Genomic DNA, 17,972 nt, shown 5'->3' with positions numbered 1-17,972 from the left:
GAGCTTTTGAGACCCCCCTCTCTGGAGTCGCCCTTCCCTCAATTCTGACCCATCTCTGCCGCTAAGAAGCACACCTATAGCATGATACGGCTGCCACCAGGGTTCTCTCATCCATAGAAGTATTCAGACCCCTACTAAAGTACTTTGTGGAGGCTCCTTTTCCAGCAGACTCTCCAATAGCTTTGCACACCTAGATTAGGGCAGCTCATCACCCTTCTTCCTGGCAGATCCTGTCAAGCTCCATTAATCTGGATGGGAAGTGTCTGTAAACCTCCATCTTCGGGTCTCTCCACAGATGTCCTATGGCATTTAAGTCCTCGTCGTCATGATCTGAGTTCACCTCTGTTATTACGTGTCTTTATGTGAAAAAAGCAGTGTATGAGGGGTTCGGTTGGGATCGTGAACGCGGCTGAGAGAATAAATCCATCCATCCATCCATCTTCTTCCGCTTATCCGGGTTCGGGTCGCGGGGGCAGCAGCTTAAGCAGAGGCCCAGACTTCCCTCTCCCCGGCCACTTCTTCCAGCTCTTCCAGGAGAATCCCAAGGCGTTCCCAGGCCAGCCAGGAGGCATAGTCCCTCCAGCATGTCCTGGGTCTTCCCCGGGGCCTCCTCCCGGTTGGACGTACCCGGAACACCTCACCAGGGAGGCGTCCAGGAGGCATCCTGATCAGAATTAAAACTAAACAAAAAAAAAAACCAAAGCTAACCTTTACAAGTATCATAATTTACACCGGCTGTTACAGACTGGAATCAAATGTATGTTTTTATTCTAAAATAGTAAGAACATGAGCAGCTCACTTCTCAAAAAATACTCATCCGGGATCGAACCCGTGAAGTTTTGATTACCAGTCAACAGTTGATTCCGTTGCACCACTGAAGCCGTTGTAGTAAATGTGTGTCAATGTCGCACCCTAACGCGGGTTGTTTTTCTGCAGTTATATTCTTGAACAGAAGCACACTTGTTCTGTTATATTTGTACCTTTTGTGAAAGTGTTTCTTTGATATTTGGACATCAGGCTTCACACATTATACACTTCATGTCTACATTTTGTCAATTATTACTAAAACATGAAAAGCGTTTTTGTTTTAACGATGTGTTTTCATAGAATGTTGTAGACACGGAACACACATGAAATGCAAGTGTGCCAAATAACGATATAGTATTTATAAAAGGTGTAATTTTGCTCGACTTCTCATTCTATACAACTCTAAGCAACTGATACACAGTTAAACAGACTTGAGCTGAGAAAACTGTGCAGGGTGTGGGGATGCGATAGCAGACTGCTTGCTGCTTATCGACATTTAAAGGACAAAAGACGCTGATGGAGAGGTGCGAAGGGATTTAAGGTGGGACGGATCTACAAGTTTTTTCATAGGCTCTGGTAATTCTAGTGTTAATGGAGATTCAGCCTCAATAGCGTATTGTTTGGCTTGCTTCAGGAGACAGAGAGAGAGAGCCTATCACAGCGTGTGCTGACTGTGCCCCTTGCTGCTTGTCTTATAGGTAAGTTGTGCTTGAAAGTCTGTGAACCCTTTAGAATTTTTTATATTTCTACATCAATATGACCTAAAACATCATCAGATTTTCACTCAAGTCCTAAAAGTAGATAAAGAGAAACCAGTTAAACAAATGAGACAAAAATATTATACTTGGTCATTTATTTATTAAAGAAAATGATCGAATATTACATATTTGTGAGTGGCAAAAGTATGTGAACCTTTGCTTTCAGTATCTGCTGTGACCCCCAATAACTGCAACTAAACGTTTCCGGTAACTTCTGATCATTCCTGCACACCTGCTTGGAGGAATTTCCGCCCATTCCTCCGTACAGAACAGCTTCAACTCTGGGATGTTGGTGGGTTTCCTCACATGAACTGCTCTCTTCAGGTACTTCCACAACATTTCGATTGGATTAAGGTCAGGACTTTGACTTGGCCATTCCAGAACATTCACTTTATTCTTCTTTAACCATTCTTTGGTAGACGACTTGTGTGCTTAGGGTCGTTGTCTTGCTGCATGACCCACCTTCTCTTGAGATTCAGTTCATGGACAGATGTCCTGACATTTTCCTTTAGAATTCTCTGATATAATTCAGAATTCATTGTTCCATCAATGAAGGCAAGCCGTCCTGGCCCAGATGCAGCAAAACAGGCCCAAACCATGATACTACCACCACCATGTTTCACAGATGGGATAAGGTTCTTATGCTGGAATGCAGTGTTTTCCTTTCTCCAAACATAACGCTTTTCATTTAAACCAAAAAGTTCTATTTTGGTCTCATCCGTCCACAAAACATTCTTCCAATAGCCTTCTGGTTTGTCCACGTGATCTTTAGCAAACTGCAGACGAGCAGCCATGTCTTTTTTGGAGAGCAGTGGCTTTCTCCTTGTAACCCTGCCATGCACACCATTGTTGTTCAGTGTTCTCCTGATGGTGGACTCATGAACATGAACATTAGCCAATGTGAGAGAGGCCTTCAGTTGGGGTCCTTTGTGACCTCGCCGACTATTACACTCCTTGCTCTTGGAGTGATCTTTGTTGGTCGACCACTCCTGGGAGGGTAACAATGGTCTTGAATTTCCTCCATTTGTACACAATCTGTCTGACTGTGGATTGGTGGAGTCCAAACGCTTTAGAGATGGTTTTGTAACCTTTTCCAGCCTGATGAGCATCAACAACTCTTTTTGTGAGGTCCTCAGAAATCTCCATTGTTCGTGCCATGATACACTTCCACAAATGTGTGTTGTGAAGAGCAGACTTTGATAGATCCTGGTCTTTAAATAACACAGGGTGCCCACTCACACCTGACTGGCATCCCATTGACTCGAATTTCACCTTCAAACTAACTGATCATCCGTGAGGTTCACATACTTTTGCCACTCACAAATATGTAATATTCAATCATTTTCCTCAATAAATAAATGACCAAGTATAATATTTTTGTCTCATTTGTTTAACTGGTTTCTCTTTATCTACTTTTAGGACTTGAGTGAAAATCTGATGATGTTTTAGGTCATATTGATGTAGAAATATAAAAAATTCTAAAGGGTTCACAACCCTTCAAGCACCACTGTATGTTACAACAACAACAACATTTATTTCTGTTGCACATTTTCACACAAATAATGGAGCTCAAAGTGCTTTACACGATGAAACGTTAGATAGATAGATAGATAGATAGATAGATAGATAGATAGATAGATAGATAGATAGATAGATAGATAGATAGATAGATAGATAGATAGATACTTTATTAATCCCAAGGGGAAAATCACAAAATGATACTTTGTCCTTCATTATTATTGGTCGTATGCATTTGTTAAATTTGAATGGCTTTGAAAGGGTTCATTTGGATAACGAAAGGGATTTCTTTTTATTGAACACGTGTATTTTATTTAGAAGGAGATAGTTTGCACTTGTTTGACCAGGATTTGATTTCTATTGAAATGTATTTGTTTCATTTTGTGTTAATTTCATTATTTATTTTGTGTAACTTTGTATTTATTGTATTTGTATATATATATAAAATAAAAAAAGCTGGATGACACTTTTGTAGGACACTGAGAGAGCGCCTGTTGTTGCGTATGCTGACTGTGTCCCTTACTGCTTGTCTTTTAGTTGGATGACGTTGTTGCAGAAGAAACAGCAGAATCCGGATATCCGTGTGTCTGTCTTCTTTCAAATCATCAGCAACCATTTTAAAGCCGCTACACTGGCCGCTCACAAGGGCACAGGAGCCCAGCAAGGCTGCACCCAACTCCAATTCCCATGGAGCCCTGCAGGAAACCGAGGCTCCGCTCCAACCCAGGGGCGCTGCAATCTAGCGTCCAGGGGGAGGTATTGCAAAGTCCATGGCTGCTCCCCCTGCGCACATACCGAAGGGGCGTCCTGGCCGGGCACAGACCCTGGCCATCCGCCACATTATAATGAAATATTTACAAAAATGTGAGGGGTGTACTGACTTTTGTGAGACACTGTAAATCCATCTCTCGGTGAGAATTGCTCTAAGACTCCAATGGGATTCTAGTCCTGGCTCTCTCGATGGGGTCTTGTAGGCTTACGTTATGACAATGTCACAGTGCCCCATGATGGCCCCTGATGTTTCTCCACTTCAATTTTCAAATAATCTTTAATACGGCCAGGCATGCTGGACAGATCCCTAGTTGCCCATCTTTGTCACCTGACAACAGGGTCCCAGTAACTTCTACCAGGAATTCATTGTGCCAGCGTTGGGTAGAACTGAGGTCTCCAACATGCATTTTGATGGACACCACTCTTTAAGCCATGGACTTTAAAATATTCAGTATAAATGGGACTGTCACCACAATCATGGTCTTTCTCAGGACAGTTACTGGTGGTCTCCCTCGGTCTCTGTTGGGATTTCGCCAAGGCTAAATAAAAAATAACCCACCTTTGCGCAAACCAACTGTCAGTCAGTAAAGCTAACCTGGGACCCGACGGCATGCGGGAATGTGAGAATGTTACTAAGACTTCGCTGTAATACGATATGAAGCAAGGCGAGCATTAACACCATCAGAAAAACATTGATCAGGAAAAATGAAGACGAGGTTCATCACCTGCAGGTCGTTGTTCTTCTCTCTGCTCTTAATCCAGATCTTGCCCTGACCCTGAGGATCAATCAGCAGTGGATACCGAGATGCTTTGGTCACAATGATGCCGTTCTGAATGGAGAGGTCATCGTTAGGAAGACCCTGCAGATTCCACTCCCCAATGGTCGCGTTGTCCACCAGCATGTTAATGAGGTTGAGGTCCTGCAATGAAATGGAAGAGCAGATGATTAGACAGGCCAGCGGCTGGGTGGCTGAATGTGCTTTTAGTGCTTTGATGTCCTGATAAACAAGTCTGCAAATTCTAAAAGGTTGTAGGCAGCACAGAACGTTAGAAGCTGCCTTCTTCATGCCCGCGGGTATCAATTGTTATCAATGATCCAGGAGTCGTATTATCACATTGACAGGCGCTGACAAACCAACTCAGGATCCCCAGATTAATTTTTAAATTTTAATTCTATTTTTAATTTACTATTTGCACTTCATGTTGTTACACTGTGGACCCTGAGCTTCCCCATTTCGTCTGTCTGTATACTTGAATGTGGTTGAGATGACAATAAAGTTCACTTTGACTTTTGACTTTTTTGATTAGGACCCGAGTGTAGCCATGCGACGGGTGACACCTCAGCACCACACCAGTTCAGATGGAATGGAACCAGTGGGAGGTTTTTTTTTATGGTGGCTGGAGTGCCAATTCTGCCACCAATCCCCAGGTTTTTCCCTGCAAGTTGTAGGGAAAAACATGCAGAGCTGGGTACAGATTAACGTCTTACCCAGGACGGAGAAACTACAGGTTTAAGGCCTTGCTCAGGAGGCCTAATGGAGTCACGCCTGGCATTTATGGTGTGCTTGGTGTGTGGGTGTGTGTGCCCTGCCTTGAGCCCTATGTTGGCTGGGATTAGATCCAGCTGACCCCCGTGACCCTGTAGTTGGGATATAGCGGGTTGGATAATAGATGGATGGATGATAATAATAATAATAATAACCTTCTCAGTCTTTCGGCTGCTCCCATTACGGGTCGCCACAGCGGATCATCTTCTTCCACAGATTACAGATTAACGTCATCCCCAGGACGGAGCAACTGCAGGTTTAAGGCTTTGCTCAGGAGGCCCAATGGAGTCACGACTGGCATTTCTGGGATTTGAACCAGCAACCTTCCGATTGCCAATGCAGATCCCTAGCCTCAGAGCCGCCATTCAGCCCTGACAAGCCAAGTCAAGTTGGGGAGCAGGCACTGGTACAGCGCGTTGCCACACCCACCTCACGACACCTCCTAGTTGGCAACCCCTCAGTCAGAGACGCGCTCCACTCCCGCCCTTCGGAAATGACCCTCTATCTGACGCAGACAGGTGTTACGTGGGTGACCCCTTTCAGCCTGGTCCAGCCACTCGGGTCCCCAACAATGAGGGTCCTGCGAGCAGGATCACCCTCGGGGAAATGCGCCACATGGCCGTAGTGCCGTAACTGAAGCTCCTTCACAATGCAGGTCATGTGCCTCATTCGGGACTCCATGAGCAACACAAAGTCAAACCAGCGGGACCTAAGGATTCACTGAAGAGACACAGGAGTCCATCTCAGGTCACTGGATAGCATCCATGTCTCACAAACAGGGAGCACCAGGACTCTAAAGACTTGGACCTCCGTCCTTTAACTGAGATACTGGGAGCGCCACACACCCCTTTATGACCGCATGACCCCCCCATGCTCTCCCAATCCGTCTACTGACTTCATAAGAAGAGTCACATGAATGTCAATGACGAGGTCGACACTCTCTCTGCAGGCAGACAGACACCCTGCTGATGGCCGTGCCTGAGAGGTCATTAAAGGCCTGGATCTTTGTTTTTTTTATCAGGACACTCGCAAGCTCAGACACTCGGACTCCTCACTCAGTCTCTCGAGACCCCCGATCAGAGCCTCCATTGAAGATCACAGCATCCTCAGCAATGTCAAGATCAATGAATCTCTCTTTACCAACGGATGCCCCCAGCCGCTGGACCCCACGACCTTGCCCAACACCCAGTCCATACAAGCATTGACCAGAGTAGGAGCAAAACACACCGCTGACGAACCCCAGAATCAACTGGGAAATGCACAGAGCGTCTGCATCCACTCTGCACAGCACTCCCAGTACCAGAGGACAAGCCGGCCATGATATCCAGCAACCTCGAGCCCTGACAGAGTACAGTGAAATTCTTACTTGCATGTTAAAGTTACATAATCATCATAATAATAATAATAATAATAATAATAATAATAATAATAATAATAATAATAATCATATTCATAATAATAATAATAATAATAATAATAATAATAATAATAATAATAATAATAATCTTATTCTCCAGGTGCTCCAGTTTCCTCCCACAGTCCAAAGACATGCAGGTTAGGTGCACTGGTGATTCTAAATTGTGCCCAGTGTGTGCTTGGTGTGTGTGTGTGTGCCCATGCCCTGCGGTGGGCTGGTGCCCTGCTCAGGGTTTGTTTCCTGCCTTGCGCCCCGTGTTGGCTGGGATTGGCTCCAGCAGACCCCTGTGACCCAGTAGTTAGGATATGGCGGTTTGCATAATGGATGGATGTTTTCACTTTGACACTCATGTCTTTTAATGTCAGAAAAGCCAAATTTACATTCACTGGGATTCAAAGTTGTGTAACAATAAAGTGTGAAATTTTGCAAGATGGTGAATACTTTTTATAGGCTCTGTATCCCGATACTTTTTAAATGTTGGCAGTGTTCTCATTCACGACACCAGTAGTTTGTTCCAGCTTCCCATGTCTGTTAAATTTCAGTTTCCTGGTTTCATTCTGAAATACTCATTCCTTATTCTCCACTACTACGGTGAGCTGGCGCCCTGCCCGGGGTTTGTTTCCTGCCTTGCGCCCTCTGTTGGCTGGGATTGGCTCCAGCAGGTATATGGCGGGTTGGATAATGAATGGACTGATAGTTATTAGTCATTTGTGCCATTTCTTGCTGTCATTTTGATTATTACGAGCACTGATGCTTTATGTTCCCGTTGCTGGGACGCACCTCCAGTTTCCCGGAGGTATTGTTGAAGAGGTCATGATGTCTGATACCACTGTGACGGGTTTAAAGGATGACTGGAGAGTCCATGTGTTATATGGTGCCATTCAACTCCATTTTGAAGCATAGGAACAGGTTTGGTATTTTTTTAATCAGTTATATATAATAGAGTGGTACGGTGGCGCAGTGGGTAGCGCTGCCGCCTCGCAGTTAGGAGACCTGGGTTCGCTTCCCGGGTTCTCCCCGTGTCTGCGTGGGTTTCCTCCCACAGTCCAAAGACATGCAGGTTAGGTGGATTGGCGATTCTAAGTTGTGCTTGGTGTTTGTGTGTGCCCTGTGGTGGGCTGGCGCCCTGCCCTGGGGTTTGTTTCCTGCCTTGCGCCCTGTGTTGGCTGGGATTGGCTCCAGCAGACCCCCGTGACCCTGTGGTTAGGATATAGCGGGCTGGACAATGACTGACTGGTTCACGTTTAAACATAATTTCATGTGCTAATCTCATTCTGGTCCAATTCTGTTAGAAGCGAAAAAAAATACCCGGGATTTCATCACAATGGAATTGGAATTGAGAAAGCTGACTGCGGAATGGCAAACTCGATTTCAACATCAATTTCCTTCTTGCTGGCTTCGATACCAGGAAGAAGCTCCAGACTTTTTGTTTTTATGTTTTTGAACATCGCCACTCGGAGGGAGGGGGGAAGTCAAGGGTCTCTGTCAGTGTCCAGGAGGGCATGCACTGCTTGAGTTACATAAAAGGTGCCCCCCCCAGGTGTCCATTGAGGAGTCAGACTATGTGGGGGGCTCCGCAGGTCCCCCTCAGTGTCTGGAGCAGACGTCACTTGAGATACTGAAATGACAACCCTAGCTGTCCATAAGTCGCACCTCTGAACTTTCAGAAATGGCGCCCCCTTGATGTGCGACGTCGCTTAATCGAATGGCCGTCTGTTCTTTAGTGAGTTACTCCTTTGTTTTTTTTTTTAAATTGGAAAAGTTTTACATAGAAAGATTGTGATAAAACGTTTGAGGAAACGATGGTCACATTCGTAAATTAAGAACTGATGGAAGTATGAGGGCAGCACGGTGGCGCAGTGGGTAGCGCTGCTGCCTCGCAGTTTGGAGACTCGGGTTCACTTCCCAGGTCCTACCTGCGTGGAGTTTGCATGTTCTCCCCGTGTCTGCGTGGGTTTCCTCCCACAGTCCAAAGACATGCAGGTGAGGTGTATTGGTGATCCGAAATTGTGCTTGGTGTGTGTGTGCCCTGCAGTGGGCTGGCGCCCTGCCCGGGATTTGTTCCTGCCTTGCACCCTGTGTTGGCTGGGATTTGCTCCCGTGACCCTGTAATTAGGATATAGAGGATTGGGTAATGGCTGACTGACTGGAAGTATAAATTCATGCACACAAAATTCAAAGACGCATTCAAACGCAACAACATTTTTTTGAGAAAAATCCCTGCATATTTATGAAACACTGGTTGAGTAGGAAAAAAAAAAAAACGAGGGAAGCTCAGGAGTCTGCACTTTAACTGAAGGGCGAGCCAAAAAACGATATCGTCAGTCAGATCAAAGTGCTCAGCCGTAAGTCAAACCACCAAACTATGAGAGACTCGGCAGTAAGCAGCACAGTCGAGCAGCGGCGGCGAACCCCCAGATCTCTTGATTGACAGGGACCCCGCCCCCTGGACACGCCCACAATGCCTCCAGTCTGCAGTGAGCCTTTTAGAGCTTCGCTCTACTGCTTGAGTTTGACGACAGTCAAGTACGTCAGGTGACATGAACGTGTAATCTAATTGGCTGTTCAGTGAAGCTCTCGAATCGTAATGTCTGAGCCAAGTACAGTAGAAATACGCGTGTGTTTCACTGCTTATTTATGAAAAATGACTTTGTCACAATGAATTTGGCAGATAAAATGAACTTTGCTGTAATGAGGTTTTTTTTTAACATTAATTCTATAAGAAACTGGCCAAAACCAAATAAAGAAAATCAACAAAACGAGGATTTTGTTAAAATGGATTTCATTCTAAAGCAGTTTGACCTGTCTACTTTATATAAATGTGAGGAAATAACTTCAGCTTGAAAAAAAGCAAACTTCTCCTTTAAGGCTTCAGATTCAGATTTCTCTTTCTGTGTGACACAAGGGAGACGTTTCTTCTATCAGTTCAGTTCCCCTCTTGTCGTTGTCAGCTGTAATGTAAATGGACAGACACGGTTATGGCTTCACTGATCTTAATCAGTTTGGGACTGCTTAGTGTACGTGTCGTTACGTCGTTAGTAATTTATCAAGTGGCGTTACCTGTGAACTTGTCACAGCACTCTGAGGGAGCACACGATGGAGAGCACCACGTACAATGGAAATGTGCTGAAGAAAATCCTGAGGGTGTGTCATACAAAGTCCTAAGGACGAGACTTCAAGTAGCGGGCATCACCCGCGTACGTGCAGTCTGTGCCGTGTGCCTCTGAAGACCAAGCATTATAAGTGAAACCATAGAAAATGACAATTACTTAGATGTGTTCAATGATTTAAGGAAAATAAAATCTAAAGCATAAAAATAACTTTATGTAGAAAAAAAGAACAAATCAGGCTAAGAATCAAAAAAGAATCAACTAAGGGGTCCATACATCACTATAGGGGATCCTGTTGGTGCTCATCTCCTTCTTCCAAAGTTTCAGCAGAAGATTTCTGTACTCCTGGTTGAAAGGCCCGGAATAGGAAAGGAATCCGGTGGCCAGAAGAACATCGCCCACCAAGCGGTTGATCTGACTTTGGAAAAGCTTACTGCTTTGTGTCCATCGAACCTGCAAGGGAAACGGCAGACATGGAGTTAATCTTAATGGAATGTCATCTAGTGACGCAATTTATAAAAATATTAGAATAAAAAGCACATTGTGTTCTTCACGATTTACAAAGAGCAAAGCAGGATCAGACACATCGATACATCTCCATGAGAACTGCTGACACCGTCAAGAAGTGTTTAAGAAGAATTAGAAGAATAAGGCACTATATGATAGATAGATAGATAGATAGATAGATAGATAGATAGATAGATAGATATGAAAGGCACTATATAATAGAAAAAATAGATAGATAGATAGATAGATAGATAGATAGATAGATAGATAGATAGATAGATAGATAGATAGATAGATAGATAGATAGATATGAAAGGCACTATATAATAGAAAAAATAGACCCCCATGAGGGGATCCTCTGACACACATGTGTGACACAGTAAAACCACTTGACTTTGACTTGACTTGACATTCATTGGTGGAGAAATTTTCTTCAAGTTTGACCTTACTTCAGCTGTTGGCGTCCTTAATGGCCGTGTGTAGCGGAGATTTAGACTCTTTGAAAAACAGCCCTATCTTCACTTTTGTGACTTTTGTCATGGCAAGTCCCAGAGTCGCTCAGGATAGATAGATAGATGGATGAAAGGCACTATAAGATACATAGATAGATAGATGAAAGGCACTATAAGATACATAGATAGATAGATGAAAGGCACTATAAGATAGATAGATAGATAGATAGATAGATAGATAGATAGATAGATAGATAGATTTGAAAGGCACTATATAAATGATAGATAGATAGATAGATAGATAGATAGATAGATAGATAGATAGATAGATAGATAGATAGATAGATAGATAGATAGATAGATAGAAATGACTGCAGCCCTCCAGGATCGGAGTTGGAGACCCCTGCTCTAAGTAATTGGCATTGCTGTCAGATATTTTTTCCCACTCCCTTTTCTGACACACTCCGTTCACCAAGTGGCAGATCCTTTGGTGCTTGTCGGCCACCATTTTGTGGTGGGTCAGGAATCAAAAAGTTAGAGAAGCGTTGCCCTAGTAGAACAATGCCATTACCCCTGTGATGTGACACGTCTCCTGTACCTAACAATGGCATAAAAGTGATAAACAGACGAGCACAGAATGGTGGCTCGGCTCCCTTCAAAAGAGCACAATGATATCATTATAATGCATTCATTCATTTTCAATACATCAAAATAAAAATAACACAAAACAACAAAGACAGAAATGGATTCTGGGGAATCACCCCACACCCCCACAGAAAACTAAACCCTCAAGAAATAACAAAAATCTCTGAAAATGATTTAGAAAACTACCTGCCACAACACTCAGGGTAGTGTAGATTTCAGCAACACTGAAGAACTCCTTGGAGTGCCAATCCATATCGTGCCCACACACCTGAAAATTCCCTAAATTAGTGTAACCAGTTAACCCTGACACATCGTGAATATGGGAAGCAAGACCAGAATAAACTGGTAAAGTGCAACACGGACCTGAATGTAACATACAAAGTAAATGCAGACAACAATCTCTCAGATATCAACCAGACAATGTGTGCCAGTGGGTGCTAACCATTGTGCCACCATTTCAAGCAGCTCAGTTCCTTTAATTATCCACGTTTGCCAGGAGGACTTTTCTGCTTCCATTGCTTTCATCTGGTGGACCACCACTTTGCCCAACTGGACGTCGCACTCCTTTTTGGGTGTCACACACATGTACTTGGGAGGCAGCTAAAGGGCCAGACCAGTGGGTGGCAGAGTGTACTGACCCTTTCTCTCTTTCCACTGCAGACCGATTACTGGAAAAATCCACCTGCTGCCAATGACATCACTTCTGGTGCCAATGACCCCACTTCCGGTTCCGCCCCTGAAGATGTCACTTCCTATCCTCTGCATCATCAAGACAGCTCTGTTTTGGACTCGAACCTGTACACAACTGTACACAATTTAACCAACCCGCAGCCAGAGCAAATTGTACGAGTGGCAGCCCATTGTCTCACCTTTGATAACAGATAAGGAGCTCTCAACAATCTCAATGGTAAGGCTACATGAGGAGCGCATTGACTTGAACGTGACACTGGAGACAACCCGAGGTCATCACACTGATTTACCTTCTCCCCGCCCAGACCTTCGATGAGAGCCGTGGCGTTGCTCATCTTCTTGCGGCAGGCTTCGGCGTCGTCCAGGAGGGTCTGCTTTTCACTCATGGCGGCGTTGTACATGGCTTGCACCTCATCCAGCTCTTTCTGCTTCTCGTCCAGCTGCATCTGGGCATTGCTAAGCTCTGTCTGGGCTACCGTCAGCCTCGCCTCCTGCAGCTTCAGGTTTGCCTGAGAGAGGTGTGGGGGGGGGGCACACAAAAAGAGAAATGAGAAGAAAAGTTAAAATGAGACGATCAGGGCAGTCAGACAACCTAGAAAGAAAAGATATCTAAAAAAAAACTGAATATGAGATGACCGGGGCTGTCAGAGGGTTACGATCTTTAAAAAAGTGACACTCGGCTGATCACACGATTAGCCAAGTAAGTTTAGCAACGTTCAGAGGTCTCTGGTGAGCGTGACTGCCATTCAACGTCTTAGCTGCTGACTGTTAAGTGTTAACTGTTAAGACTGGCGACTTTCATATAAATTCTTGATATGGGACTATGACCTGCATGGGGCATCACTGAGCCCCCACACCAGACACAACTACAGAATATCAGACGTGTGAAATGAAGTCGAGTGCTTTTGCTTTACAGAGCACCTTAAATAGGCTTCATTAGCTCTGTAGAGCAAATCCTTCACTTTCTACTCCACTCCTCCCAGGGTTAGTGTTAGGGTTAGGGTTAGGGTTGTCTTCCTTTTCCTCTGCTGATTCCAACTCCCCAGGCAAAGTGGATGGACCCCATTAAAGTTACTGCCACCTACAGCTTCTTCGGTTTTATTAAATTCATTTATTTTTTATACAATTTTAAATTATCATTGGGACCAATCTGTATATATAACCGACCAAGTCGCCCAACCATTGGAAGCACGACCATGGGGTACGCATGACGGAGCCCCATCCTCCAACTCTAAACCTCCTCCCGCGTCCACCCTCGCCCTCGAGGCATGCGCACTGCCTGTTCATGTGCCCGCCCCCAATACCTCACCAAACACACATTTACACGCTGCATATCCGCGACAAACATGCTTCTTCTTAGATGGTCCTGCAGGAACAGGGAAAACCTGTCTACAAAACCCTGATTCATACCATCAGGGCTACGGGAGACATTCCTACAACCGTAGCATCTACAGGAATAGCTGCAACAGTTACCGGGTGGGCGTACTGCACATTCCGTTTTTAAAATACCGCCGAAGCTGACTACTACTTCCACATGCAACATCAAACCTATCTCGCCACACGCTCAACATCTTCTGCAATCCAAATTGATAATATGGAACGAGACGTCAATGACACATGCATACGCATTCCAGACAGTTGACAGGTTATTACGTGACCTCACGGGTGACACGCAGCCATTTGGAGGGAAAACAATACTATTGGGTGGAGATTTCCGACAAATACTCCCCGTCATTATGCGTGGCTCCCGAGCACTTACTGTCGCCAGTTGCATTAACAAGCAACCTGGTGTGGTACTTACACTGACGACAAATATGAGAGCTCTTCCTCACGAACACCATTTCGCAAAATGACTCCTCGATGTTGGAGACGGGAAAAACGGAACAGCTGTAACATTACCTTCACACTGTTTTCCTTTTAATTCTGATCCTGTTCAACAATTATATGGCGACATCGACTTCTCAACTGTCACTCCGGAACAACTCAGTACGTGAGCTATATTAAGCGTCACCAACGAAGACTCGCTACACCTTAATGAACAAATACTGAAACTTATCCCTACCGACGAAGTAACTTTCACCAGCGTTGACTCCATCCCGCAGATCAATTTTCATTCCCTGAAAAATTTCTTAATAGTCTTAGTCCCACTGGCATGCCTCCGCAAAAACTCAAACTTAAAATTGGTTCAGTCGTCATGCTTCTCAGAAACCTCATGCCAGCAAGAGGTCTCTGTAATGGCACTAGACTGACTGTTACCAGCATTCACCGCAATGTATTGGAGTGTAAAACTGTCGCAGCTCCTACCTCACAAACTGTCCTTATTCCCCAGATTTCCCCGACCCCATCAGATTCAAATTTGCCTTTTTCTTTTACACGCCGACCATTTCCTGTTAGATTAGCCGTTGCAATGACAATTAATAAGGCACAGGGCCAAACTTTCAAAAAGATATGCCTGTATCTGCCAAAACCAGTTTTCAGTCACAGACAATTGTATGTTGCTCTCTCCAGAGTTCCAGCTTTTCATTCACTCACAGTCGTATCCTCAAACCCTCCCCATTTGGACAACTGTGTCTTTCAGGAAACGTTCACCCATCAATGAATAAATATGCGGCTTATGCTACGTCGCGGGTCGGCTAGTAAAGTATAATCAATTAATATATCTATCTATATACTGACACTCATATCTATCTATCTATCTGTTATATACTGCCTTTCACTCTATCTATCTATCTATCTATCTACATAGTACCTTTCATTATATCTATCTATCTTTCTATCATATAGAGCCTTTCACTCTATCTATCTATATACTGACACTCATATCTATCTATCTATCTATCTATTATATACTGCCTTTCACTCTATCTATCTATCTATCTATCTATCATATAGAGCCTTTCACTCTATCTATCTATCTATCTATCACACCCACAATTACAGCAGCCCATGTGAGCAGAGAGCTAAGGAGACTTCGTGCCAGCAAAGTAGCGGGTCCAGATGGTGTATCGCCACGACTGCTGAAGGCCTGTGCACTGGAGCTGGGGAGTCCTCTATAGCACATCTTCAACCTGAGCCTGGAACAGGGGAGAGTCCCGAGGCTTTGGAAAACATCTTGCATCACCCCAGTCCCAAAGGCATCACGTCCTAGTGAGCTGAATGATTTCCGGCCTGTCGCTCTGACGTCACATGTGATGAAGACCATGGAGCGGCTGCTGCTTCACCACCTGAGGCTACAGGTCCGACATGCCCTCGACCATCTGCAGCTCGCATGCCAGGAGAAGGTGGGTGCGGAGGATGCCATCATCTATATGCTACACTAATCCCTCTCCCACTTGGACAGAGGCAGTGGTGCTGTAAGAATTATGTTTCTGGACGTCTCTAGCACCTTCAACACCATCCAACCTCTGCTCCTCAGGGACAAGCTGAGAGAGATGGGAGTAGATTCATACCTGGTGCCATGGATCGTGGACTATCTTACAGACAGACCTCAGTATGTGCATCTCAAGAACTGCAGGTCTGACATTGTGGTCAGCAGCACAGAAGCGCCGCAGGGGACTGGACTTTCTCCGGTCCTGTTCAGCCAACATACATCGGACTTCCAATACAACTCGGAGTCCTGCCACGTGCAAAAGTTCACTGACGACACTGCTATGGTGGGCTGCATCAGGAGTGGGCAGGAGGAGGAGGATAGGAACCTAATCAAGGACTTTGTTAAATGTTGCGACTCAAACCACCTACACCTGAACACCAGCAAAACCAAGGAACTGGTGGTGGATTTTAGGAGGACCAGGCCCCTCATGGACCCCATGATCATCAGAGGTTACTGTGCAGAGGGTGCAGACCTATAAATACCTGGGAGTGCAGCTGGATGATAAATTGGACTGGACTGCCAATACTGATGATCTGTGCAAGAGATGACAGAGCCGAGTATACTTCATTAGAAGGCTGGTGGCCTTCAACATCTGCAATAAGATGCTGCAGATGTTCTATCAGATGATTGTGGGGAGCGCCCTCTTCTATGCGGTGGTGTGCTGGGAAGGCAGCATAAAGAAGAGGGACGCCTCACGCTTGGACAAACTGGTGAGGAAGGCAGGCTCTATTGTAGGCACGGAGCTGGACAGTTTGACATCCGTGGCGGAGTGACGGGCGCTGAGCAGACTCCTGTCAATCATGGAGAATCCACTGCATCCACTGAACAGGATCATCTCCAGACAGAGGAGCAGCTTCAGAGACAGACTGCTGTCACCGTCCTGCTCCACTGACAGACTGAGGAGACCCCACACTATGTGACTCGGGGGGTAAACGTTAACATTATACACAGTTATTGTCTGTTATACCTGCATTGTTATCACTCTTTAATTTAATATTGTTCTTTATCAGTATGCTGCTGCTGGAATATGTGAATTTCCCCTTGGGATTAATAAAGTATTTATCTATCTGTCTATCTGATGTCTACACTGACTGCTTAGTTTCCAACCCACCACTACTTTTGTTATAAATTCTGAGTTTACCTTAAGAGGGAGGACTTCTTTGTTAATCCCAAAGAAGTACGCCATTGCTTGAGTCCATGAGCAGAGACCCGCCACATTGCCGCAGACTTTCTTTGCAGTTTCTAAGTTGTAATCCTCCATCTCCAGGTAGGGGGTGAGCAGTTCCACGACTTCCTCGGTAATAGTATCCTAAATGAGAAAAAGACAAATAACTTGAGAAAGAGAAGCGAGGACAAACGTGGACGCGTTACAAATGTGTGATTTATTTAGGGTTTCTCCCTTTACATTTCTTACAGATTTTTAAGGGTTTGGACATTAAGGGATCTGAATTCTTCCTTCCATAAGCCTCCTTCTGAGTTTTTATTATCATTTATTGTTACTACTATTGAGACACCATTCTGTGTTTTGGAAGAGCTGCCATTTTGTGCAGTCCTATTTGGGGTGTGACATCCAGAAGTGGTGCTACGTGACGTCACCTTCATATGTCAGTGCAGAGTGTCTGAGATCGTGGGATACATTCCTTAAAGTGCCTTTTAAATGACTTCTGGTTAAATCTCATCTTGATAGCATAAGAGGTTTTGAATATGGTGACCGTTATGAAAAACAAAACTGAGATTGTGGGCCTTCGAGATCTTCCACTAAGAATCATTTTCCTAACCCTCGCCTGCTCTGTTTCTTTCCTCAGTGCCACTGCCCTACTTGCCAAGCTGTTTTCCTGCCCCTGGCAGTGAGATAGCAGGTGCCATGTAATCAACTGAAAGAGAGAGAGATGCTGTTAGACGGGCAGAACAAAAATGAGAGAGGCAGAGAAAGAGAGAGAGAGAGAGACAAAGACAGATACTGTTATAAAGGGTGGAGCCTGAGAGAAAGAGAGACTGTCATAAGGGGTGGAGCAAGAAAGAGAGAGAGAGAGAGAGAGAGAGACTGTCATAAGGGGTGGAGCCTGTGAGAGAGAGAGAGAAAGACTGTCATAAGGGGTGGAGCCTGAGAGAGAGACAGAGAGAGACTGTCATAAGGGGTGGAGCCTGAGAGAGAGACAGATAGATACTGTTATAAGGGGTGGAGCCTGAGAGAGAGAGAGACTGTCATAAGGGGTGGAGACTGAGAGAGAGGAGAGAGATAGACAGAGAGAGAGAGGGGCAGAGACTGTCATAAGGGGTGGAGCCTGAATGAGAGACTGTCATACGGGGTGGAGCCTGAAAGAGAGAGCGAGAGAGAAAGAGAGTCATAGGAGGTGGAGCCTGAGAGAGAGAGAGAGAG

The 17,972-nt window shown here is 44.9% G+C and overlaps 1 protein-coding gene across 1 annotated transcript in view; it reads right to left on the bottom strand.

The window, feature by feature from the left end:
* LOC120529941 (dynein heavy chain 5, axonemal-like) overlaps positions 1-17,972 on the bottom strand; it is a 370,325-nt gene that overhangs the window by 68,270 nt on the left and 284,083 nt on the right. The window contains exons 54-57 of the mRNA XM_039754150.1: positions 16,734-16,901; positions 12,513-12,731; positions 10,205-10,381; positions 4,580-4,774 (exon numbers count right to left, since the gene is read on the bottom strand). Coding sequence (XP_039610084.1) covers positions 4,580-4,774; positions 10,205-10,381; positions 12,513-12,731; positions 16,734-16,901 — 759 coding nt within the window. The remainder of the gene's footprint in view (positions 1-4,579; positions 4,775-10,204; positions 10,382-12,512; positions 12,732-16,733; positions 16,902-17,972) is intronic.

The sequence above is a fragment of the Polypterus senegalus genome, chromosome 5, assembly GCF_016835505.1.
Source record: "Polypterus senegalus isolate Bchr_013 chromosome 5, ASM1683550v1, whole genome shotgun sequence".
In the NCBI taxonomy this organism is placed as follows: Eukaryota; Metazoa; Chordata; class Cladistia; order Polypteriformes; family Polypteridae; genus Polypterus; species Polypterus senegalus.
Note: the sequence above shows the minus strand (reverse complement) of the source record. Positions and strands in the feature narration are given on the sequence as shown.